Raw genomic sequence first — 26591 nt, forward strand, 5'->3', positions numbered from 1 at the left:
GTACTTTTGGTATGCTAATTCTTGTTATTTATGCATATTATTTTAATTATGTTTAAAAACATCCTTCCAGTTTACTGGCTTTTAAACAACTCATCACCGTTACATTATCAAAAGAGGTCTCTCATTCTGAATATTTCCCACTTCTATAAGATACTGATTTAATACCAAACATGTCAGGAAAACACTACATACTACCTGTAACTGACACAATCCTGTTACACAGTCCTGATTATTGGGAAATAATCAGCCCCAAACAGTACATACCACATGCAATTCACACAGTCCACTTATACCAGGACTTAATTCATTTGGGAAATATATAGCAAAATACTCACCTTTTTCTGAAAGGTGAGTATTTTGCTAATAATCTCCAACAGTATTTTGGATCACTAAGGATGTTAAAATACTTCAAAAATGAGAGTTTCAATGTAGAAGATCCCAATGACTCCAAATCACTGGTTCTAAAATATTGAGTCAATGTTTAAATAACCAAGAAAGTATTCTAGTTTATGGACCTCTTGACGCTACTTAATTATACTGAAAGCCAATTTCAACCCAAAACAGGATTAGAATTAAACTTAATTATTATAAATTATAGAAAGATTTTGTTTATAGGGGTGGTAGACAGTTTTGGGCCATGGTCTTTGGCAGGGGTGTCAAACTCAATTTCATTGAGGGCCGCATCAGCATTGCGGTTGCCCTCAGGGGGCCGGGTGGGCGTGGCCAGGGTGGGCGTGGCCTACTGGGTGGGCGTGGCTAGAGTGCGTAGGGCCTACTGGGTGGGCGTGGCTAGAGTGCGTAGGGCCTACTGGGTGGGCGTGGCCAGCTCTACATTGTTCGCATCAAGGGTGCCTATGGGGGCCTGGGCAGGAGTGGGACAGATCTGAGGGTCTCTGGCAGGAGGGGGGTCTCTGGGCCAGGGCCAAGGCAGCGGGGGCCGTTCCCTCACTGTTTCCAGGATGGCTTCAGGGGCCACATGAAACCACTTCGCGGGCCGGATCTGGCCCCCGGGCCTTGTGTTTGACATGTCTGGTCTTTGGTATCATAATGTGACTGTATTACTGAAGGACTACATCTCCTGAGTATATAAATTTCGTATGACAGAATTATGCTGCAAATTTTAAACATTTCTGATAACATATTTGACTCTAGTTTCTTACCTTCTGTGGGTAGACTAGTTGGCAGATGTGATGTAATGGCTCCTCTGGTAGTTGTTAAAACTCTGTATCTCATTGTGGTTTGCTGTAGTGCAGTTGTGATATGAAGAGGCGTTTGAGTTGTGTCTGTGTTCTCACAAATCTTATTTTTTGACTGCATAAGAAAAATATGAAGAAAGGAAATAATTGGTTCTCAGTAGAAATCATTTGTCTGAGCTTTACATATATCTAACACAGACACAAAAATATGTGAAAATGGAAATTTTAAATTAAGAGTTTACAAATATAAATATAGCATATTTTTTGGCTAAAAGAGAATTAAAGTCCCAATAAATGGTAGGGAAGCTCAAATTTCTAAACATTATAAGAACATTTATTTGCCACTAAAGAACTGAAAAAAGAATCCAGAATGAAATAGTTTATTGTATTTTTTTCTCCTAAACTGAGGTTTGGCTCTGAGATTAGATTGGTTCTCACCCTTACTGGCTTTTTGCAAAACCTTAAAGACATGGTTTTGTCACAGAGCCTAGGAATCTTGGTGTCTGAGCCTTGTAATGATTGTTCTGATTTTTGTTGCAGATTTTTACCTTGGTTGCAGATTATGCTTATTATATGCTGTTGTTTCTTTTTTCTTTTATGCTTTTATACTGTGTTTAATTATTGGTAGCTATGCAGACAAGAGCATGAAGCAAGGGCCCATATAAATTACATACATACATACAGAATCCAGAGTTAAAATTCAATTCCCTTAATTTTATCCTTGAAAAACTTCACTTATACACAAAATCAAGTTAAGGCTTTCCCATCAAATGTACTGGGTTCTTTGTCAATACTGACATCCAAGCAAACTAATAAAAAATAATGGTATATATCAATGCTATTTTTTATAGAAAAAGTAGGTAAATGTCTCCAATAATTGCAATATTCTCCCATTACACAATGGTCAATTTGGGATGACAGTTCTGTTTTAGTTTTTCCTATTCAAAACATGTAGTTAGGGCACAGAGAAGTACATTTGGATTCAACACGGGTGCTCATGATGTAAGTGACAGAACAGATGCTGCCAACAGTGATTTTCTAAGGGAAAGGATAAATCCAGAAACTGCTTATAAATACTGTTCAGAGAAGTCTAAGATATCCTCTCCATTTTAAGAATCAATATTCATAATATAATAATAAATATAGGATATCTGAATATCACCTCTTCAGGGCAACCACTATCTACCCAATCTTGACGATGACGATCAAAGCCACTGGAACATCTTAAAAAAAAAGAGATTAAAATGAATCAGGTGCCAGTGAAACATGGATTAGATGGGAAAAGGGAGAAAAAAGAGAAAAAGCAACTTCACTTCTATGCAGCTAAATCTGTATGATTAAGAGGTTATTCATGTCATTTGAAATTATTTTTTGATTTAAAATGATTAATGTTTCCTACAAGAATTAATTTCTATGATTAGACAATTTAAAATGTCATTGCTTTTTGCTCTGGATAGTTAATAACTTCATTGGACTTCCTAGTAGATTAAGGATTGATCCCCACTCTGTGGATTTAAACTAATTTAACTTCTTCTCTCAAGATTTTTTCTTCATTTTCTATATTTAAAATACAGAATTCCCCCCTCCCATAATTCACCAGGTACATTATAGTCTTCTTTTCATTATGGTAGATGATCAAAGACACTAAGGCATCCATTACTGTCTGCAAAAGATATGCAGGTGTTGAACCAATTCCAAAGAATCAAAAAGGCAATTTAGAGGAAATTCTTTGCTTTAAGTTTCATTTTTCATGGTTTGTAATCATTTATCCGGATTAACTAAAATTAATGAAGTCACTTTTTGCAAAATACAATTTATAATTAATTGTATAATGAATATATTTTTAAAAAGTTGGTACAATTATTCTTCATAACAGTATAGCATGACAGAGAGATTAAAATGTTGGACTAGGATCAAGGAGACCAAATTCAACTATACTCTTAGTGATGGATGCTGGATAGCTTTGGGTCAATCATTGTCTCTCTCTGATAAATTACCCACAAAATTTATTGCTATAGGACTGTGTTGAGAAAGAGTATCAGATATGTCTTTTCAAGCTCTTGGAAAAAACAGCTGACAAATAAATACAAATAACAAATAAAATAGGAATTGCCATAAAATAAACATAAAATAAATCCTAGAGTGGCAATATGAATCAATTTATACTGCTACATTTGATAAATCAAGCTTAATATATTTCCAGCTTCCAATAATAAAGATTAAACCAGCAGAATTTTGAAACAAGAATGTGTTTTTAGCTGTGTTTTTTAATGTTTAAAAGTATTCATATATTTATTCTTTGTTACAAATAATTTTCAAGAAAACTTGATTTCAACTGAATAGACCACCCCTTTAAAAGTAACATTTAGAACTTGCATGAGAAAAATGAAATAACTATGTACACAGCAATAGGATATTTTTATATGTGTGTATGTGTGTGTGTGTGTGTGTGTGTGTGTGTGTGTGCACTGAGTTCAGAAGTATAAGTTAAACAGTTTTAGAGTAGCAGATGCAAATTGCACATGCCTATTGAATAGACTGGTGGCCACAACTTTGACATTTTAACTGAGAAGGTTTTGTCTCCTTATCCATACCACACACTTTGTCTATTCAGAAAGCTACCCTCAGAAACTAAGAATATAATAAGCTTGGTTGGGAGCTACCTAGTACTGACATAAAAAAATCAGTGTACATATGGAGAAATTAACTGTGGCTTGGATATTCAGCTATTGATTTACTCAGCTTTCAAAGCTTATCAAAAAAGCTTGGATTCATTCTGTAATTCAGAAGATGCACAAAAAGGAAGTTAACGTGGATGATAGAAAAGACACTAGACTAAGTTAGCAATATTAAAAATGATTTTTTATTTACTCTTGTATTTGTCTCCTGTTCTATCTACAAAAACTGAAGTCCCTACTGAAGTGGATAATCTTTGTTTATTAACTGCATGGCTCAACTGCATGAGCGGAACAGAAAAAAAAATACTTTGCAAGGTTAAGTTGAAGTAATTGACCCCAAGGAAGTGAATGGTTTTAGAGAACCTGCTTGTTCAACATTCACTGTTTATGCACTAGTGGGCCTAAATATCTCACTGAAATGCTGCTTTAGAGAAGCAAGATGGCTTTGGCTTCAAATGAAGGTATCTGCAAAATGTTTCCAAGGCATATGTCACAGACCCATCAGTCATGGACCATATAATCATTCTTGCGTCTCCAATTTATGACTCCACAAGCTATCATTACAATGCATTTTCTGCTTAGAACAGAACATTTAATAAGCCTTCCATTTACTGACACAGTGATAATTCCCCATTGCCATGAAAACACCATGGCAGATTTGATTAGTGATGCCACTTGTACCATCTGTCAACATAGCTGATTTATAACAACTTCATTCTCAAAGGATGACCCAAGTTTGCTCCTAGTAAAGCAATTAACAGACCACATTCTAGGACATGAGAAAAACTCTTTTCTGAGATGAACAGAAACTCTTCTGCTTTTCTGTTTATAGGGAACACAGAAAATGTAATTTTGGAAATCACAGTGGGATGTAAGAAATGTTTACACACTGTGATAGTTTGATTTGGCTAGTGGCTCGTAGTGGAGCACTGCAGGGGACAGAGGTTGATGTCTTCCAGGATGGTGAATGTGAGAGACAAAATGAAGTTGTAAATAATCCTTGCAGGGGTCATTTGTTCCTATTCATAGTACAAAGAAAAGAACTGGGTGTCTTATTTACTAAGCTACCTAAAAGTTCTTGCTTTCCTGCTTTAGAGAGAGCAGAAGAGAGATGTCAATAAATATTAGTCCAAAATCAAGAAGCTTTTAAAAAAGATCTGCCAAATTTAAATGATACAGTATTATTCAGCTTAGAAAGTTATTGACATAGAGGAAAACAAAACTAAAACAAAATCATTTGTTATGTTTATGCTAGTCTTCTTTGCCAGAATTTAGAATAATGCCCTGATTTCAGTTATTCTACTTTCAGTATTATCTTTATAAAATTCCTGTATGTGAGATCAGGATGAAAAATAGAAATTTCATAATTGAATGGCTTGGTGGATAGGACTTTGTGCTAGACCAGCCCTCTGTGCATTGCATTGGCGTTAGATAACTCAATTTTTATCACTGAAATTCAGCAGCAAGCTAACTATCCAATTTATCAAAATGTAGAAAATATGCTAAAGTTTGAATAAATATGTTACCAAATATTTGCTAAATAATTTAAATATGTAAAACATACAATTTGAATCATACTCACTTACCACCGAAAAATTTCTCTTATACACTAGGCATGTAATTTTTTATGTTTCTGGCTGGAAAACTGTCAGCCTTAATGGAACTGCTCTTGGCTAGTAAATTACTGGAATTGACTTGTTATGGGGCTTAAGACATTGCTAATAGTTTCAATGGCAACTCAATACATACACTTTATCCTTGATTTAGCCTCATTTTTGTTTTAAATACTGTATTCTTTCTTGAGATAAGATACAAGGGTTACCATGTTTATGGAAGGAATCTTGTATTTTAATTGAATTATGAGTTATTTTTACATAATTATTCATGACTGTTGAAACCTGTAAACAGAGACTGTTTCAATAGATGAGAGTGCCAGTGGAGTTTGCAATACTGTATATGCACTATAACGTACTGTAATTAAAAAACAAAATTCCATTTATGTTTTTGAATTTCAATTTTTCCTTTTGAGAAAATATTAAAACTATTTAGCACTTCTTTAAGTGAACGTCCTGCAGTGGAATTTATAAATTCATAAATATGCAAAGGTTTTTTAGCCTAAATGATAATAAAATTATCAGATGTTAAGGATTTTGTAGCTGATATAAACTGGTTTCCATAATATAACCCCTAGATGGTTTGATGTTTTGGACCATCACTCCTATAAGCCCAAGAACAAAATTCATGATAAACGGCAAAAGGAGTAGTTGTACAAAACACCTGGAGGGCCACAAACTGAATAAGATTCAATAGTTTGCACAATACTTCTCGGGTTTTTGGAATTATATTTATGATCTTAAATAGCTATTGTTCTGTTACAAAAGAAATGTCTAGGGCAGGGGTGTCAAACTCAATTTCATTGAGGGCCGCATCAGCATTGTGGTTGCCCTCAGGGGACTGGGTGGGCATGGCCAGGGTGGGCGTGGCTAGAGTGCATATGGCCTACTGGGTGGGCATGGCCAGCTCTACATCGTTCGCATCAAGGCTACCTATGGGGGCCTGGGCAGGAGTGGGACAGATCTGAGGGTCTCTGGCAGAAGGAGGGTCTCTGGGCCAGGGCCAAGGCAGTGGGGGCCGTTCCCTCACTGTTTCCAGGATGGCTTCGCGGGCCGCATGAAACCACTTTGCGGGCCGGATCTGGCCCCCGGGCCTTGTGTTTGGCATGTCTGGTCTAGGGCAACCACCGCATACTGTTTGGAAGATGATCACTGTCTACTCTACAATAATCAGTCTAAAGATTATGTACAGAGTTATTTGCAATCAATATTAGAATGACTGGACCTGAACTTTAATATATATTTCATCTCTAATATACCTACCAAAAGGTATCAGTGGTTCAAAAGGAAATCAGATTATAGAAACTACATGTTTTTCTTTGCTTCTTTTGGTTAAATTACAAGAATCTGGTTGAATCATTATTATGTATTACAGAGATCTTGCTTGAAACAATAACACCTTCCTTCTAAGTAGAGGTTAGCAACCTGAAGAGTATAGCCTGTTATATTTTTTGCCCTTCTTAAAATCACATTTGTCTTTAGATGAATAAAAGTCAAATTAGAGCGAGCAAACAGCAAAACAGCCAAATGGTGTTTACTGACCTACTGCAGAATAACTAGAGCTCATCAGTTTTGTCATTAGTTATACCCATTAAAACTCACGACCCTGGTAAGTAATAAGTGCTAATTATAGAATGAGAACATTCTATGGTTAGCAACAATGAACATCTATAGCACAGGGGCATCAAACTCGCAACGTCACATGACGTGTCGTATCGTTTTCTCCATTGCAGGTAATGGGGTGGGCACGGTTTTGGCATGATGCATTCGGCCCTTGGGCTGGCATCTTGACACCCCTGATCTAGCTGTTCCCATTTAGATACTTTTTATATTTGTTATACATTTGATGGCATGAGCAATATATACATTTTATTAGCTGGGAAGACTTGTACAGTCATGGTTTCCATTAAAACACTTAGATTTGAATGGCCAATTTCAGTCATAGAACCATACAGCACTGGAGTTTATATTAAAAATATGGTTCAGATTGTGCTTTAAGCTCTTGCAGGTAGGTGCAAGTGAAAATATAGGCTGTATGAAGAGTGTTGAGCTTCAGGCTTTCGTGACTTGTGATCTAGACAACAGATCTCCTAATGTTTCACCTGCAACTGTGGCTGGTATCTTCAGAGGCAAAAAGTGGTTTGCAATGCAGACTATAAATAAGTGAGCAGGGACTGTCTTTATATACAGATAACCTGAGTTTTGATTGTTTTTAGTGGAACTGGTTTCTGATTGTTGCAGCTTGATGATAGGTAGTCTCTGCTTGAATCTAATTTACTGGCTGATTATTGTAGGCTAGAAAAAATGAAAGTAACACAGTAGAGTAATTTCAAAGAATTGCTGAAGAGATGGCAGATATAAAGAACAACTCTAGTGACTTTTCTTACAGAAAGTTATGTGCTCAAATAATCAGGAAAACTTTGAAAACCTATTTTCTATACCACAGGTCGGCAACCTGCGGCTCCGGAGCCGCATGCGGCTCTTTGAGCCGTCTCTTGCGGCTCCCAGCCGCCCGGTGCGCGCGCACCTCTTCCAACGGGCAGTGGTGCGCGCGCACCTCTCCAAATGGAGAGTGGCACCGCCCGTTTGGAGAGGTGCACGCGCACCTCCCCGAATGGGCGGAGGTGCGCGCGCACCTCCCCAAACCTTTGGAGAGGTGCGCGCGTACCTCCGCGCGAATGGGCAGCGGTGCCGCTCTTTCAGGAAGCCCGCCGCGGCCCGTCTGTGAAGCTGCCGAAAGCGGCAGCTTAGCAGACGGGCCGCGGCAGCTTCCGCAAAGAGCGGCGCCCCTGCCCATTCCGAGAGGTGCGCGCGCACCTCTCCGAACGACCGGAGTTGCGCGCGCACCTCCCCAAACCTTTGGGGAGGTGCGCGCGTACCTCCGCGCGAACGGGCAGCGGTGCCGCTCTTTCAGGAAGCTGCCGCTTTCGGCAGCTTCCTGAAAGAGCGGCGCCGCTGCCCCTTCGCTTTCGCAGCTTCCTGAAAGAGCGGCGCTGCTGCCCCTTCGCACGGAGGTACGCGCGCACCTCCCCAAAGGTTTGGGGAGGTGCGCGCGCAACTCCGGTCGTTCGGAGAACGGGCAGCGGTGCCGCTCTTTCAGGAAGCTGCCGCTTTCGGCAGCTTCCTGAAAGAGCGGCGCCGCTGACCCTTCGCTTTCGGCAGCTTCCTGAAAGAGCGGCGCTGCTGCCCCTTCGCACGGAGGTACGCGCGCACCTCCCCAAAGGTTTGGGGAGGTGCGCGCGCAACTCCGGTCGTTCGGAGAGGTGCGCGCGCACCTCTCGGAATGGGCAGGGGCGCCGCTCTTTGCGGAAGCTGCCACGGCCCGTCTGCAAAGCTGCCGAAAGCGGCAGCTTTGCAGACGGGCCGTCGCCATCGGGCAACCGGGAACCGGTTCCATCTCATTTTTTTAAAAATGGCAGCCGCGTGCGTCCGCGCATGCGCAAAAAACCTTTTTGCGCATGCGCGTGCATGGACACACGCACGCGGCTCCCTCTTTTTTTAATTTGTGATGGAACCGGTTCCCAGTGGCTCTTTTTCTTTTTTAGGTTGCCGACCCCTGTTCTATACTATGTTGATTCAGTATCCATACTTTTTGTTTGGTTGTGTCTTTACTTTTTGAACATCTAAAGTACATATTATATAGAACCAATGACCACATTCCTTCTATACTATATTCTAGACCACCCTGCTTCCACTTAGTTGTTTTGAACCATGAAAGTGGTAGCAAATAAATTTAATAATAATATTGTTTTTTGGGTTCTAGTGCCATCTTAAGCACGACAGCTGGCGGGGTTGGCTGTGCCAGATGCACTCTTTCAGTCACAGTGTCAGGCTCAGCGAACAAGCCAGTGAATTAATTCCTATGGCAACCAATGGATCAACACAGTTTATAAAAAAAGTGGAACCTGCACTTGCGAGAAAATACTAAGAAGAAAAAAATGCTATCATCAGGAGCAATATTTCCAGGCCCATTTTGGTCCTGATTAAAAAAAATATTTCAGGTTGATATTTGCTGCAGGGAAGAATCAGCTACAGCAGATTTCTTCCATGTGCTTGAAATGATAATTCTCATAGTCATATAATATAGAAACAAATAATTCTCCCCTCTTCCCAGTTGCATTTCTCCAACCAGTTGTAGAGAAGTACAACTGATAAACACTGGCTACATGTATACTTTGGTGCCTTGTATTTTATTTGACATTATCCAGAGAACTAACTATGTTTGTGGATCAACCTCAAGGAACTAAATATGTTTGTGGATCAACTTATTTATCAAAAAATAAGCCATACATCAGCATTTGGTAGAATTCCACAAAGCCTTGGAAGGCCTTTTGTGTCTTAGTAAACCATGTTTACAATGTAATTTCATTGAATATAAAATCTCACCTTTCCTTATTAACATAAAAACACATTTTATTACATAAATCTTTGTTTATGAGGTTAAATTTAATTTATTTATTGTGCAATTAACTTTAGTTTCAAAAGAACAAATTATTTCATTAGCATGAGCAAGCTGTGGAAAAAGTTCATGCCCTTTAATCAAGGCTGCCCATAAAAAGCCTCTGCAGTGACAGATATGTAAAGATGATATATCTGCTAGCATATTGGTAAAAATGCTACAAATGTCTGGGATATTAATTGGAAGTAATTCATTATGAATTGCATTAATTTAAGGACATGATGAAACATAGATTCAAAGCAAAATTCTAAATAATATAAAGACATGCTCAGATAGTTCTTATCTAAAAGACAAAATTTTATCTTCCAAAACCCATTACCAACAAGCTAAAGCATTACAACTAGTAAAAAATACAAATACCTGTAAAGGTGAAATCACATTTACGTTGGCAACAACCGCCAAATATATCTTTAGGACTAGAAGAAAATAGCTTAAATTGAAATGCCAAAAAGGGTTTCATTGATTAAATACTAAGAGAAGTATAGAGAAAAATTGTTTATCAATCTACACCAGTCTGCCAGGAACCCCAAAGACATGGCAGAAGACTTCCATCTCCCCAGCCTTCAGCTGGCAGTTGCACAGCCCCTTTTCCTCCTGGGTTTCTAAGACACTTTTCTTAAAGGACTGAAAGTATAAACAACCAACACATGGAAATGCATTGGTAGCACATCTTATCATTAATTCGATTACAGCTTCTAATAGTTGAGCCACCCTGTGCATCTTGTCTAGCAGACAACACCTGGAAATTATTATTATTTATTAATAGCCTGCCTTTTTATTATTTTTACAAATAAATCAAGGCTGCAAACACACACAATATTCCTCCTCCTATTTTCCACATAACAACAATCCTATGAGGTAGATTGGGGTGAAAATGAGTGTCTGGCTCAAGTCACCCAGCTGGCTTTCATGGCTAAGGCAGGGCTTTAAGTGACAAGTCTCCTGCTTCCTAGCCTGTAGTCTTAATCACTAAGGCAAATTGGCCCTCCAAAAATATACATATATATACATATATACATTTTTGTTGTTGTTAGTTGCGAAGTCGTGTCCGACCCATCGCGACCCTATGGACAACGTTCCTCCAGGCTCATTCTTGTATAGTTCTTCTGTGTAATTTTGCCACCTCTTCTTAATCTCTTCTGCCTATGTTAGGTCCCTGCCATTTTGGTCCTTTATCATGCCCATTTTTGCATGAAACGTTCCTTTCATCTCTCCAATTTTCTTGAAAAGATCTCTGGTCCTCCCTATTCTATTGTTTTCTTTTATTTCTTTGCACTGTTCATTTAAGAAGGCATTCTTATCTCTTCTAGCTATTCTTTGGAATTCTGCATTTAATTGGGCATATCTTTCTTTTTCTCCCTTGCCTTTCGCTTCCCTCCTTCCCTCAGCTATTTGCAAAGCTTCCTCAGACAGCCATTTTGCTTTCTTGCATTTCTTTTTCTTTGGGATGGTTTTGGTTGCTACCTGTTGTACAATGTTGCAAACCTCTGTCCATAGTTCTTCAGGCACTCTGTCTATCAGATCTAATTCCTTAATTCTATTTGTCACCTCTACTGTATATTCAACAGGGATATGATTTAATTCATACCTGACTGGCCTAGCGCTTTTCCCTACTTTCTTTAATTTAAGCCTAAACTTTGCAACAAGAAGCTCATGGTCTGAGCCACAGTCAGCTCCTGGTCTTGTTTTTACTGACTGTATAGAGCTTCTCCATCTTTGGCTGCAGAGCATATAGTCAATCTGATTTCTGTGCTGACCATTTGGTGATGTCCATGTGTAAAGCCGTCTCTTGGGTTGTTGGAAAAGAGTGTTTGCTATGACCATCGTATTCTCTTGACAAAATTCTATCAGCCTGCGCCCTGCTTCATTTTGTACTCCAAGGCCAAACTTGCCTGTTATTCCAGTTATCTTCTGGCTTCCTACTTTAGCATTCCAATCCCCCATGATGATAAGGACATCATTTTTGGGTGTTAGTTCTATAAGGTGCTGTAGAGCTTCATAGAACCGGTCAATTTCATCCTCTTCAGCACCAGTGGTTGGGGCATAGACTTGGACTACTGTGATATTGAATGGTTTGCCTTGGATTCGAACTGAGATCATTCTGTCATTTTGAGGATTGTATCCCAGGATTGCTTTTCCTACTTTTTTATTGACTATGAAGGCTACTCCATTTCTTCTGAGGGATTCTTGCCCGCAGTAGTATACCTGATGGTCATCTGAATTAAATTCACCCATTCCTGTCCATTTTAGTTTGCTGATATCTAAGATGTCGATGTTTAGTCTTGTCATCTCTTGTTTGACCATGTCCAGCTTTCCTTGATTCATGGATCTTACATTCCAGGTTCCTATGGAGAAAAAAATCTTTACAGCATCGGACTTTCCTTTCACCACCAGACATATCCACAGCTGAGCGTCCTTTCGGCTTTGGCCCAGTCGCTTCATTCTTTCTGGCGCTACTAGTACTAGCCCTCTGCTCTTCCCCAGTAGCATATTGGACGCCTTCCGACCTGAGGGGCTCATCTTCCAGCATCATATCGTTTTGCCTTTTGGTACTGTCCATAGGGTTTTCATGGCAAAGGTACTGGAGTGGTTTGCCATTTCCTTCTCCAGTGGATCACGTTTTGTCAGAACTCTCTGCTATGACCTTTCCGTCTTGGGTGGCCCTGCACGGCATAGCTCATAGCTTCATTGAATTATGCCAGCCCCTTCGCCATGACAAGGCAGTAATCCATGAAGGGGTTGAAAAGCATAGATTTAGATAATTCTTGTTGCCCTTTCCTACACCTGTTCCATCTTCTTCATGGATTACTGTAACACAAACTGTATGTAAAGTTCACTTACGCCACTTGATCAGCATATTAAAAGTGCACTTTATTACATTTCTAGATTTGTATGTTATTCTACCGCAACTTTACTAAATGTTTTCTCTCCCAATATAGTGTATTTTAACTTCAAAATTCCAATACATCACAACCTCTGTCTCAATAATTCCCAGCACGTATTGAGAATACAGAATGTAAGTTTTTGGACTTTGTTTACTATTTGTATGTCTTTAATAAAATAATACCACCGTGAAATGGAACAACACAGATTCATCTTGATAAAATTGATGCAACAATTATTTTATTAAAGTTAAGGCAGAAGCATACCATGAATGTAAGATTATGTGGAATGTATACTGGTTAATTCCAGACTGAATCAGAAATAATAACCACTCAATTAAAAGTGAGTATACTGTGCAAAGCATTAACAAATATGGATGGTTATGAATGTGTGGGTTGGGGGGAGAGGGGCTGGGCTGTAGAAATTTGGGGGGCCTCATACTGGTCCCCCATACTACACCCCTTCCTCCAGCAACTAAGTCATGTTTTTAAATTTTATTTATTTTTATGTTGTACATCCTGTGGTTCTCCCAATTGAATCTTGTCACTTTTAATCCTCTTGAGAAGTGATCCCCAATCTGGATACAGCAGTGTTCTTTCAATTCCACAACTATATCCACTGATATCACTTATTTTCACTTTTACTAGGCTAATTCTCATCACTATTCTTAGGAAAATAGCAGTGAAGAGAGGGAAGTTGCCTTAGCATGTACTTGCCATAAGAGGGGCCAACTGCCATAAGGTTGGCAATTATACCTTCATTATATCTCTATTGTGAGCACAACTGATGCTTCAAATTTTATTTTTTTCCAGAAAATTGAAAGTGAACTTCCCCATATTATGAATGGGGAGAGGAGACTCAGCATCAAAGGAATAGTCAGAGAAAAGTACTGTCTTTCTCAGCAAGCATTTACTTTGTTAGATTTAAACGGTACTCATCTATTAGATGCATATCCAGGCTTTCATTCAGAAAGTATACATAACACTACTCCTCCATTCCACCCCACCCTCCCAAAGTACAGATAGTTCTTAACTTATAAACACAATTGGGATTGGAATTTTATTTGCAAATAAAATGTGGTTGTTAAGCAAATCATTGCTTATTGTGACTGGAACTTATTGTGATTGCAACCATTTTACTGAAGGTATTACAGTTATTAAGAGAATCATGGAGGTGTTAAGCAAACCATATGGTTGTTAAGTGAATCCGGCTCCTCTCATTGACTTTGCCTGGCAGAAGCCAGCTGGGAAATTGCAAATTGTGATCATATTGTGATCATATCGCAACTATTGCAAATGTGAATCAGTTGTAAAGCATCTGAACTGCAATCACTTGACTGTGGGGGGGTGGTATCACCATTGTATCTTTGAGGATGGGTCATAAGTCACTTTTTTCAGTGCTGTTGTACTTTAAATTGTTGTTAAATAAATGGTTGAAAGTTGATTATAAGTTGTAAGAATGGTTGTAAGAATCTTTGAAGTAGGCTGGACTCAGAGAAAAGGCCAAAAGTCAATGCTGAGTTTCTATGTCTAAACTAAGAACCAGAAGCTGATCTCCCTGCTGTCAGACCACTATTTTAGTTAGCACATCGATACATTGACCTATAACCTAATCCTACCAAGAAAAACTTTTCAAAGTGGCAGAACAGTGTCTGGTCTGCTTTTTCCTTATAATCTGATTTCTTTCAGTTTATGTGAATATTATTTCTGTCCATTATTTCTATTAAGAATGATAAAATATAATTTTGAAGGGAAAAAAATCTAATTGAAAATACACATCTCGTCAGACTGTTAGGTGTGTTCATAACCTTTGAATGGCACAACCTCTTCCTTTGGTCCTTCATTATATATGTCCTATTGTGTCCTGGGTTTGTTGCGCAGGAATGAAGACGAGGCAAGTGAGTTCAGCAAAGATCATGGTTTATTGCTTGCAGGATCTGAACTAGCGAACAGGGCTGCAGATACAGCAATTTATACCCTGGCCCCTAGGCGGTGGCCAATAGGTTTGAAGCAACCTATTGCCGCCTAGGGGCAACCAATAGCAGCACTGGAGATGGGCTGTCTGAGATGCTGGGAGCCGTTAGCTAGCTCCCTGCTCCAGCAGCCTGCCAGCCATTACAACGTGGTGTTAACAAGCAAGCCCAATACATTACATGTCCCACAGAGCCTCATTAGATTGCTGGAAAACCTTTGAAAAGCTGAAGGCCTTTCCTCCCTCCTTTGCTATTATCCTATCATTAACAAGTAGAATTTCCAACTCTATTTTCTAAAGCTAAAAGTACAACAGCATTTAAAACAAGAACAATTTATATATATATATATATATATATATATATATATATATATATATATATAGAGAGAGAGAGAGAGAGAGAGAGAGAGAGAGAGAGAGAGAGAGAGAGAGAGAGAGAGAGAGAGAGAGAAGAGAGAGAGAGAAGAGAGAGAGAGAAGAGAGAGAGAGAGAGAGAGAGAGACGTAAATGTTCAGGAATATTATACCAATATATTAGATATCAAATTTTTATGAGTATTTAATAGAATTATAGCTTATTTTGATTTGATATGTATACTCCTGATCCTTCCTGTTGCAAGTTAAAGTACAGAGTTAATTCCTTCCAATCATCTTTAATATATCTTTGATGAAATGAGACATATAAGTGGAAATGCTTCACAATATTTAAAGGCCTTTCTTTCAAACTTCTCATTCAATCATGTGATAATTAGTTCTTTAATTTTTTAAAAAGTCCAATATATACCTTTTATATGGAGTGTACTCAATCTGATGTTCCAAAAAGCTTTCTTTTGTAAATGTTTTGTTATATATGACTCTCCTGTATTTCAGTCATATAGAATTTCAATGAGTATTTTATAAAATCTGTAAACATATTGCACCATAAGACAGTTGGAGATGTATTCAAGGACAGATTAAATTATGATGAATGAATTCTGTATTATATCACTGATGAAGACATGATGATGAAAATTTTGATTTATATATAGAGGGGGCACTATAAAATATTCTAAAACATTTATTTTATTATGTTGAATGGACTTATTTATTACCAGTTTGTGGTCTATCACACTGAATATAGGAATGAAATATTCCTTGTGGGTTCTCTCAGATAATACTTCACCTCCAAATTTTATTGTTATACAAGTGTTAAATCCAATTGCTTGTATATTAGAGTGCATTTAAATGATGACATTTTAAACTTTTTTTCAAAGATTTAGTTTTGATGCTTATTTTTTTTATAAAAAGTTGGGAATAAGTGTTTGTATATCAACTATTCAGAACAAATGGCTTACATTAATTAATTTATATGCCACTCATCTCACTATCAAGCAACTCTGGACAGTTTACAGTGTTATAAATTATGATATAAAACAACTAAAAATCAAAAGATAAAAACACTGGGCAGCAAAGTTAAAATATTACCAATAAAATGAATTAAAAAATTCATTACATAGATGGGATGGAGGTGGAATCTTCTAGTAGTCTACTATGGTAGCCACTAATAAAATTAGACACCTGTTCCCAATTGCCCCTCTCCATAAATAAAAGGAACATGCTTCTGTTTGATTGCTGAAGCTAAGGTGTTATAATTAGATAAGTAATCCTAATAAGTAGCCACATATAACTTATATACTGAATGCATTTTTTTCATTTAAACAATTTCCAGAAACATTTAGCCTTTCTTTAATTTTAGCTACATACATCCATGTGTAACTTAATATTTGTTTTTTTAAAAACAAGCAACATTTGCGCAATGTTTACAATAAAAGCTTATTTATTAATGCATAGAACCACTGTTGGCTACTGATTTAATGGGCAGTCTGTTGCACTTTCAATTATATTTCATACTTCTTGCCAATATCCTGTAATTCTAGGGCACTCCCACCAAGCATGGCAAGGAATATTTTTTTATCTGTGTTAATTATGCTGGAAGAATCTGGCTACCAATTAAGATCTCTTGAGAATCTGAGACAGGAACCTTATAACTTCCTTTACCACAATTGAAAAGGTCAAAAGAAATTTGAAGCAATAAATGAGCTCAATTAAAAGAACCCATTTATTCTATTGGGGGAAGGAAAAACGGATTTGTACTCAAGGCCACTGTGTACCAAACGCTAAGGTTAACAAGCCTTCTTACCTTTGGAGTTTATTGCACCAGCTGCAGTTGAAGCCAATCTGAGACATGATACAGGGTTCACATCTGTTAAACTGAAGACAAGCTGTAAAAAGATAATAAGATAAAAATAAAATGTACATGCGCATAGGGCCAAGCAAATAAAAATAAACTGTTCATCTTAACAAGATTTCCTACAATCAGTTTTTTCAGGAATTTATTTTCTTTAAAATAAATGAAAAATGGTTGGAGAACAATAATTTGGAACCTCAAGGACACACTGTGGAGATAAATACATCTACTACAGACTGATCTTCTACAATTAGTTTTGATCCCATTTGTAATTGTAATTCCTTCCTACAGCTTGTTATTTCTTGTATAGCTTCTAAATCCGCCTTTCTGCTATAAAGTTTTCTTTGTTTCTTTATGTCTGTTTAATAGCATGTTTTTTTTTACAAATGGACATAACAAAAAGGTTAGGAAACTGTGAAAGAGCCATAACCGGATTAAAAATAGCTCAGCTGCTGAATCTGGTTTCTTCAGATGGGTTATGAGCAATTTCCATTCCAAGCTTGTCTACTTCTATTATTGTTTACATTTTCTCACATCAATATCCACAATGGATGGCCAACCTTTGACCGAGACCTCTTGATCTGCTAGGTGCATCTACTACCTTTTCACTGTTTGAAATGAACAAACAAATTCAACAGAGTTCTTTGATGAAGCTTTGTTTCGATCAATGTAAGAAATTTGAGATAGCAAAGTGTCATATATAGATATATATTAATGATGTAAGCAGGGCAAGCAGATGGCTACCAGTACTTTCAGACACAGAGTAACAAATATAGAACTTATGGCAATCAATGAAGTAAGTAAACCTATAATAAAGCTGTGAAAAAACAACCAGACAGTGGAAATATCAAGAAAATAGATGGAAGAAGGGAATCAGTCAGATGCTATTCACAGTTCTATATTACAAATTACACTAACAATTTGTGAGGAGCAGTGTTCTGATATAATGTAGAAGGTACTAACATCTGAACCAAGTTTGCCTCTCTTTTATGGATATAATTCTTTCCAAGCCCCTCAGTTTATCTCAAAGATTATAGCATTTCTCTGAAATTCCATGGCTACTTCCCATCTAAGAAGCATGGGTATCTGCAAGCTCCCACTGCTTTTGTCAAAATGATGAAAACAATATCATACTGTTATGACACTTTTGAATGTGTATGTACTGTCGTAACACATGTACAAAAGAGGCAAGGCTTGCACTGTGACATTGATTTTATCACTGTTTGTCTTTTTCCCACCCCTGTGAACATAGCTGCTGAGATGAACTGAATGAATAAAAATGTCCAGGAAAGTTATGGAACAGGTATTTAAGAAGCTTCAGTTGTTATCACCATAATAGAGGGGGCCTGCTGATGTAAATGTAGCTTATTCTGTGAGACAAGCGAAGTTCATTTAAGATGAAACAGTGAGATCTATTCTAGTGTTTGCATTATGAACTTCTGTACATTTAAGACCAGCACACTATTGATTATTCCATGTAACCTCCAAACAAAATCAGGCAAAGTAAGATCCCTAGAGAAGGTATATCACCGCTGCCTCCAACCTTCTGTACTTGTAAAAAGTAGTAAAAATTAATGCGTGTGTTCCTGTAGTCAGCACAGGTAATGTATCTTGAGAGTGCCACATTGCAGAAAGATGGTACATAAATAAAATCAACATATATACTATTACTTAAAATATTAAACTATAATCGGATTCACATCCCATAATGCCTTATTGTTAGATCTCACTTAACATATTTTCTGAACCTATTCACAGTTGATTAATATATTGTGCAAATCAGCCTAATGTAGCTTGGTCAAAAGTAATATTTTAGAAGATTTTATTTTATCAATAGGTATGAACCTACTAAATTGTGTGAATAAACTTACAATTACACACATAAACACAAACATGGAAGAAAAAACAATGACTATATAAGAAATAGATTTATATACAAGAATAATGTAGATACACAAAGATTACTACCTATATAATACTGACATTTTGTGAAAAACATGGGATTTACCAACACAAACTGGAAATATAAAAGTGACAGCATATTACATTGATTACATTATTGTGTTGATTTAAAAATCAGCATAGGTAATTTTACTCTCTGGCCAACAATATAAAAATATTTCCTTTTTTATGCATTACAAATGCTATAAAAGAAAAGTGGCATGTTTTAAACACAGCTTTTAACAATGTAGTGTTTTATCTGCATATTAAATATAACTTACTGGGCAGAGGAATCATCTCAACAGCTGACAGATTGGTAACCTTGGACATCTGAAGCTCCACTTTGTGGTATTCATAGATTGTTCTTCTACGAACATCTGTAAGAAAAGATAACATTAGCACTGAGTTATGTTGCTTAAACAAGAACTTTATTGACATAAAAGTATTTATATTATCAATTCAAGATATGTATTGTTAAAGTCATTCATGTGTTAAATACATTTTTAAAAAGTTATAATTTTCATACAGATTGGAGTATTTCCCCCTTTTTATTAAATTAAGTTTGGGTATGGTCACAGTTAAATTAGTATAGAGTTGGCACTAAAGCATTCCCTAAAACAAAATATTCATTGCAAAACCATACATGGCTTGCTTTAAAAATATTCTGCAAAGAGTACTTAACAGAAAAATCAAATTACGTTGTATAATTTGCTGCTTGCTTTACTACACATTAGTTTTTACATTATGTTCAGAGGTAAAGATATTAATGTTATGATGGTAACACAAATTTATGTCATTAAGAAATTAAGAACCATCAATTTATTTTCTTCTGTAATTCCTGGTTCTTGACAGAAATTTTCACTGAAAGAGATGCAATAAATGCTTTGATTGCAATAACAACAAGAGACGGAAGAATGGGGAAAAGCCATCAAAAAGTTTTCAGTATTAATCATAACTGGAGAAGTTAGGAAATTTTGGACAATAGTCCAAATTACAAACTATAAAAATGTAGCCATCTTGTTAGCAATACAAGATAACCTAGAATTAGTATCACCCAAGGAAAGAATTTTGTTTTGTTAAACTACTCCTACATTCATATTGCCTCCCGTTGATAGGGCGCACAACTTGGGCGTCTTCCTGGATGCATGACTCAATTTAGAAGACCATATAGGGGTCGTGGCCAGGGAGGCATTTGCCCAGGTTCACCTGGTGCGCCAGTTGCGCCCCTATCTGGACCGTGATGCCTTACGTACGGTCACTCATGCACTTGTTACCTCCCATGTAGATTACTGCAATGCTCTCTACATGGGGCTGCCCTTGAAGGCCACCCGGAGGCTTCAGCTGGTGCAGAATGAGGCCGTGCGGGTTGTGATGGGAGTATCCCGATACTCCCATATTACACCCCTCCTGCGTGAGCTGCATTGGTTGCCGGTTGCCCTCCGGGTGAGGTTCAAGGTGCTGGTTCTTAGTTGTAAAGCCCTACATGGCTTAGGTCCGGGATATTTGCAGGACCGTCTGCTGCCAGGAATGACTTCCCATTGCCCTGTGCGCTCACACAGAGAGGGTCTTCTCAGGGTGCCGTCGGCCAGACAATGTCGGCTGGCGACTCCCAGGGGGAGGGCCTTCTCTGTTGGGGCACCTGCCCTTTGGAATCAGCTCCCCCAAGAACTTCGGATGGCCCCAGATCTCCGGTCCTTTCGTTGCGACTTAAAGACATACCTTTTCCAACTGGCCGACCTGGACTGATCTTGGGGTTTTAATTATGTTTTAATTTTTACAGGTTTTAGTGGGGCTTTGTAAAATTTAATTTCTTTTAATATTTGTATTCATTGTTTTTATTGTTGTTGTTATTGTTGTTAGCTGCCCTAAGTCCTTCGGGAGATAGGGCGGCATATAAGTCCCATAATTAAATTAAATTAAATTAAATTAAATTAAATATTGGGAACACAGAAGTCCATCCGGGGAGAAAGGATGCTCCGTTGGGGATTCCTTTTAGTCCCCACTAGGTTGCCCGCTGAAGTGGTACCCATCTATTTGCTCATGGTGTCCTGCTTTCAAATTGCTGAGTCAGCAGGAGCTGAAGCGAGTGATGGGAGCTCATCCCATCATGTGGTAACCGTGTTTTCAATGCGAACCTGCCAATTGTCAGCCTAGCATCCTTATCACGTGAGCCACTGCACTGCACTTTTGCTAAACAAAATCAGGGGTTCATCACATACCTTCTTCAAATATTTCTTTCATCTTACTTTTGAGCAAATTTAGAATTCATCAGCTGAAAGGTAATCAGCATATTCTCTGTTAATCTTTCCTAATTTCTGGAAGGTTCAAAGTGACAATGCCATCACTTTTATTTATCTGTTCATTCGTTTCCTTTAAAAAAAAAAACCAACCCCAAATGACAAGACTTCTCATTTGTCTCGGATTTTGGCTTCTGGTACTGGTAAGGGTTCACTAAAAATATAATTCTTCACTGCCTCAGCTTACAAATGCACTTAATGGATAAAATACTGCCAGAAAAATATCTTCCTCTTTTGGCAATGAACCTATTCAAATCCAGCACAAATTAACACAGTTTATTAACACAGTCCACTTGTTCTAGCTCTATGCTTTTGGAGCTCTAAACAGGATAGAATTTTAATTCAGAAATTTTTTGTTATATTTTCAGACTTCACTGGTAATAGTTATGTTTTCACATAACAGGCTATTAACCCTGAATCAAACAGAGATGGGAGCAAAGAGAATCCTTTCAGCAATAGGGCTTAAGCTAGCTCTAAACTAAATAACAAACTCAATTATCTAGAAGGGAATTATCTATAATAGAAAATTTAAAAGAATATGTGAGTTTTGTCCCTAAGCCATAGTCTGCCAATACATGCCTATGAAACAAGGTAAGAACCAGACCTTTTCTCGGCTACTCTCTCTATGTAAAAGCTTTTACACATGTAGAACAGGATTTATTTTTAGTTTTTTTAAAATACAAAAAAACTTGTTCTTGCCTGAACACAGTGCCCTATCTTTTCCCAAACACTATTAGTGAGAATCATTATTCATTATTTTAGAAACTGGCCATATTTCATTATGTATAGTTCTTGTACAAGACTACAATTGGAACTGGCAATTCCGATGCTGAATGATACATTTGTTAAAGAAGATATCACATGTCCATAGCAGATTTATGCCCTCAATTCTGCCTGGTTGTTAAAGAATCATTCATGGTCATTAAGTGAGACATCATGTCACAATGATTTGAAATTTTACTGCTGTATTCCCTGTTGACTCTGTTGGAAACTGACTATGACTTGTACAAATGACAACCACATGACTGGGACACAACAACAGTCATAAAAGCTCACCAGTTGATCATTTGATTGTGGGGAAACTGCAAAGGTTTCAAGTGCAAGAACCATTGGTAAAATTACTTTTTCAGCACATCGTAACTTTGACTGGTTGAATTTCAGAGCAGTGAACATCATTTCAACCACATTCAACCCACATGCTTACTACTCTGAGAGCATTATTTTGAATCTAGGGTCTCCCTATTTCTACTTTCATATTCTTAGGACCAGATCAGAATTATTCTGTAATTTCTATTCTGGAAAACAAGACTTGTTTCCAGATTTAAAATTAAACTGAGATTTATCTGCCTGCACCAAAAGTGACCATTTTCAAGTGACAATGACACAGAATTGATACAGTGAGATAGTATTTGCATTATTTTATGGTACTATTCATAAATCAATATATCAATAAACAGCTGACACAAAAATTTACACTCTAGAATTTCCTTTTAGTTAACAAAATCCAATGTGGTTGTCATTTACACAGGTTGGTAAAAATGGTAGCTGAAGTAGCCGAAGGACCACTCGGGACGACCGGCTAGTAACAACAGGTTTATTTAAGAGCAAGGCAAACTTAGAATAACTTGTCCGGCTTTTATAGCCGGCAGCTGGTAGCGAGGACCAATCAGCGTTGTTCATTTTGGCGCCCTGTCAGGCAGGGACCAATCCGCGTCGTCTTTTGTTGACAGCTCCGGCTTCCGCGTGTCTTGGTGTTTTGACAGCCGCGAGCTGTCAGTGGTTGCGCCTGCGCTGTACGGTGGACGCTTTGACAGCTCAGGCTTCTTCGTAGTCCGGCGTTTGACAGCCGCGAGCTGTCAGTGGTGGCGCCTGCGCGGTGCGAGGAACTTTGACAGCTGTCAAAGTTCCCGCGTGTTTTCCTGTCAGGCTGCTTTTAGTTTCTACCCTTTGTTGCTGCCGTATTATTAGAACTGTTAACATCTATACCTATCTATTACAGAATTGTTTACATATATAACACACCCCTTACCCCTCCCCTGGTGCGTTTCCGTCCTCTTGGATGTTTGAACCTGCCCACTGATAGTCTTTTAGGTAGGTGGGTGGTCTCCGATTCCTGGTCGAGCGGCGAAGGGGTGGAGGTTGGTCTGGTTCCGGATCTTCGTTTTGGTGTTCTTCTTCCTGGTTTGGGATAGGCAGCATTTCCGGTGGGGGCTGTATGCTGGCGTTGGTTGGTTGCTCAGAATGGTGTGGTGGTTGTCTGGGTCTGAGCTGATCAATATGGCGGCGAATGTTGCCCTGTGCTTGCGTAGCTATAAGGTATGATATGGGCCCTGTTTGTTTTATTACTGTCCCTTGGACCCACTTGTTTTTATCTGTGTATGATCGTGCCCAAATCAATTGACCTGGGGTGAGTGTGCGGCCGGGGTGGGGGTGTTGTTTTTCTTCTGGATACGTGTCCGGGTGCAGTCTGTCCAGACGTGTTATTAGCCTTCTCCCCCATCTTAATTCCGCCGGTGATTTGCCGGTCGTGGATCATGGTGTTGTGTGTTGTGCTAAGAGGAACTGGCTGAGGCGCCTCTGCCAGTTTCCTTTAACGAATTTTTTTAATGCTTCTTTTGTGGATCGTACCATAATTTCAGCCATTCCGTTTGACGATGGGTGGAACGGCGCCGACGTGACCAGCCTAATACAATTCTTCATAGCGAAGATCTGAAATTCACGAGAAGTGAATTGAGGTCCGTTGTCAGAAACTATGGTGTCCGGTAGGCCGTGGGTAGCGAATATTTTTCGTAAAGCTTGAATAGTGGCTTGGGACGTTGTTTTTCTAAGGGGTGTGACTTCCAGCCATTTTGAGTGGCTGTCTACTACAATTAAGAAACTTTGGCCTTGGATGGGTCCAGCAAAATCTATATGTATACGTGACCAAGGGTTTCTGGTAGTCTCCCATTTATGGATTGGAGCCTGGGGTGGTTCATTCCTGGTCTCTTGACAGGCATAACACCCCCCCACATACTTTTCTATTTGTTTATCTATGCCCGGCCACCACACATAACTTCTAGCCATCGCCTTCATTTTTACAATTCCAGGGTGTCCTTCGTGTAAAATTTGTAATGTTTGGTCTATGTTTTTCTCTGGTATGATAACCCTATTTCCCCACAGCAGGCATCCTCTATGTGTTGAGATCTCATTTTTTCTGTTAAAATAAGGTTGGAATTGAGGTTGTGGATTTTGAGCTGGCCATCCTGTTGTGGCCCATTTGAGGATTCTGGCAAGTATTTTATCTTTGGCAGAATTATTAGCTATGATGTTTGCAGTCAGGGGGCATTCTGGAAGTTGGGAGATTGCTAAAATCTGGCTGGCTGGGGCTGGGTCTGAGTCCCTGGTTTGTATGGGCAGTCTGCTGAGGCAGTCAGCATGTCCCAATTCTTTACCTGGTTTATGTATTAGTTGATAGGAATAGGCTGCTAAGAAGGTTGACCATCTTAGCATTCTCGGGGAGAGTATTTGTGGGGTAGTTTTATTCCACGTGAATATGCCTAGCAGGGGTTTGTGATCTGTAATTATGGTAAATGGTCTTCCATATAGGTAATCGTGAAATTTTTTGACCCCTGCTACTATTGCTAGGGCTTCCCTGTCAATTTGGGCATAGTTTCTTTCAGCTTTGGTTAGAGTGCGTGAATAGAAGGCTATGGGTCTTTGTGTGCCGTCCTTGAATATGTGACTTAAGACAGCCCCGATCCCATAGGGAGAGGCATCGCAAGCGATGCATATTGGGGTGTCCTCCCTGAAAAGAGTGATAGTTGAACTGTGACAGATAATCTTTTTTAACGATTGGAAGCTACTCTCATGCTCTTTGGTCCAGGACCAAGTTGTACCCTTGTCTAGGAGTCTATGCAGAGGCTCCGCAATAGTGGCCTTATGGGGGATGAAGGCATGGTAAAAGTTTAACAATCCTAAAAAGGATTGCAGCTCTTGTTTGTTCCTAGGACTGGGTGCGGTCTGAATAGCCTGCAGTTTTTCTGAGGTGGGGTGAATGCCCTGGCTATCTATTTTGTACCCTAGGAATTCAGTGGATGTAACTCCAATAGAGCACTTTTCCCGCTTAAGTTTGAGGCCGGCTTCTCTGAGCCGGCTCAGCACAGCTGACAGCCTGTCAGATAAGTTTGCTTCGTTTTCTCCGGCGATGAGAACATCGTCGAAATAGGGGCAGACCCCGGGTATTCCCTTCAGGGTCTTCTCCATGATACCCTGAAATATACCCGGGGCCGCCGATATGCCAAATTGGAGCCTCTTTACCTTAAAGGCACCGCGGTGGGTGACGATTGTCTGGGCCTCCGCAGTGTCTTCAGTGACAGGCAGCTGTAAATACGCCTGTGTGAGATCAAGCTTGGCGAAAAGGGCGCCAGAGCGGATGGAAGCAAATACGTCCCTTACCGCTGGCACCGGGTAGGCATGGGGGCTGAGGGCTAAGTTGACTGTCGCTTTATAATCAGCGCACAGTCTTACTTCCCCGTTAGGTTTGATTGGAGTGACGATAGGGGTCTCCCAGGTTCCCCCTTCTGTTGGCTCCAGTACCCCTAGTCCTACGAGGCGATCAAGTTCGTTTTCGATTTTTTCCTTAAGGGCAAAAGGTACCCTCCTGGCTCTTATCTTAACTGGTTGGATTGCAGGGTTTAGCTGTAAGGAGATGGGGGGGCCCGTGTATTTCCCTAAAGTGCCGTCGAAAACGTCGGCGAACTTATCGCAAACGGCTTCTAGGCTGGGCGTTAGGATGGTGTTAACCCCCGTTAAAGCGATACCTAGTGGGCTGAACCAGTTTAGTCCTATCAAATTGGTACGGTTCCCTGGTGTAACTAAAACCTCCAGGGGACCCTTGAACCCCTTGTACTGCACTACGACCTTGGCTTTTCCTTCCAACGGAATGGGGGTTTTCTGGAAGTCAGCTAGGTGTACCTGAGTTTGTTTCAGGGGAATTTGTCCCCGGCCCTTCTGACAGATCTCCTGATAGGTTGTCAGAGAAATTAAGGAAACTGCCGACCCAGAATCTACTTCCATGTGGCAGGGCACCCCCTGAATTCTGACCCAGACCTTAACCTTGGAGCTTATGCTGTTTACTCTGTCCACTGTCTCTACCAGGGGCCCTGGGTGGGGTTTTCTGCTGGCCTGGTCTGCTGGCCTACCTGGGGGGTTTGCCTCCACCTCATTGATGTTGTCCCGGCCCTTGCTGCGGCACACCGGCTTGATGTGGCCAGTCTTCCCACAATTGTGGCATTTCGCGTTCCTAAAGCGGCAGCTTCCTCGGGCATGATTGCCCCCGCAGCTGGCAC

The 26591-nt window shown here is 39.2% G+C and overlaps 1 protein-coding gene across 1 annotated transcript in view; it reads right to left on the reverse strand.

The window, feature by feature from the left end:
• PLXDC2 (plexin domain containing 2) overlaps positions 1 to 26591 on the reverse strand; it is a gene marked incomplete at both ends in the record, with an annotated part of 289409 nt that overhangs the window by 8004 nt on the left and 254814 nt on the right. Inside the window, 4 exons of the mRNA XM_083377986.1 lie at positions 1161 to 1311; positions 2359 to 2419; positions 16979 to 17060; positions 19249 to 19344. Coding sequence (XP_083234112.1) covers positions 1161 to 1311; positions 2359 to 2419; positions 16979 to 17060; positions 19249 to 19344 — 390 coding nt within the window. The remainder of the gene's footprint in view (positions 1 to 1160; positions 1312 to 2358; positions 2420 to 16978; positions 17061 to 19248; positions 19345 to 26591) is intronic.

This window comes from Vipera ursinii (genome assembly GCF_947247035.1).
Source record: "Vipera ursinii genome assembly, chromosome: Z".
Lineage (NCBI taxonomy): Eukaryota > Metazoa > Chordata > Lepidosauria > Squamata > Viperidae > Vipera > Vipera ursinii.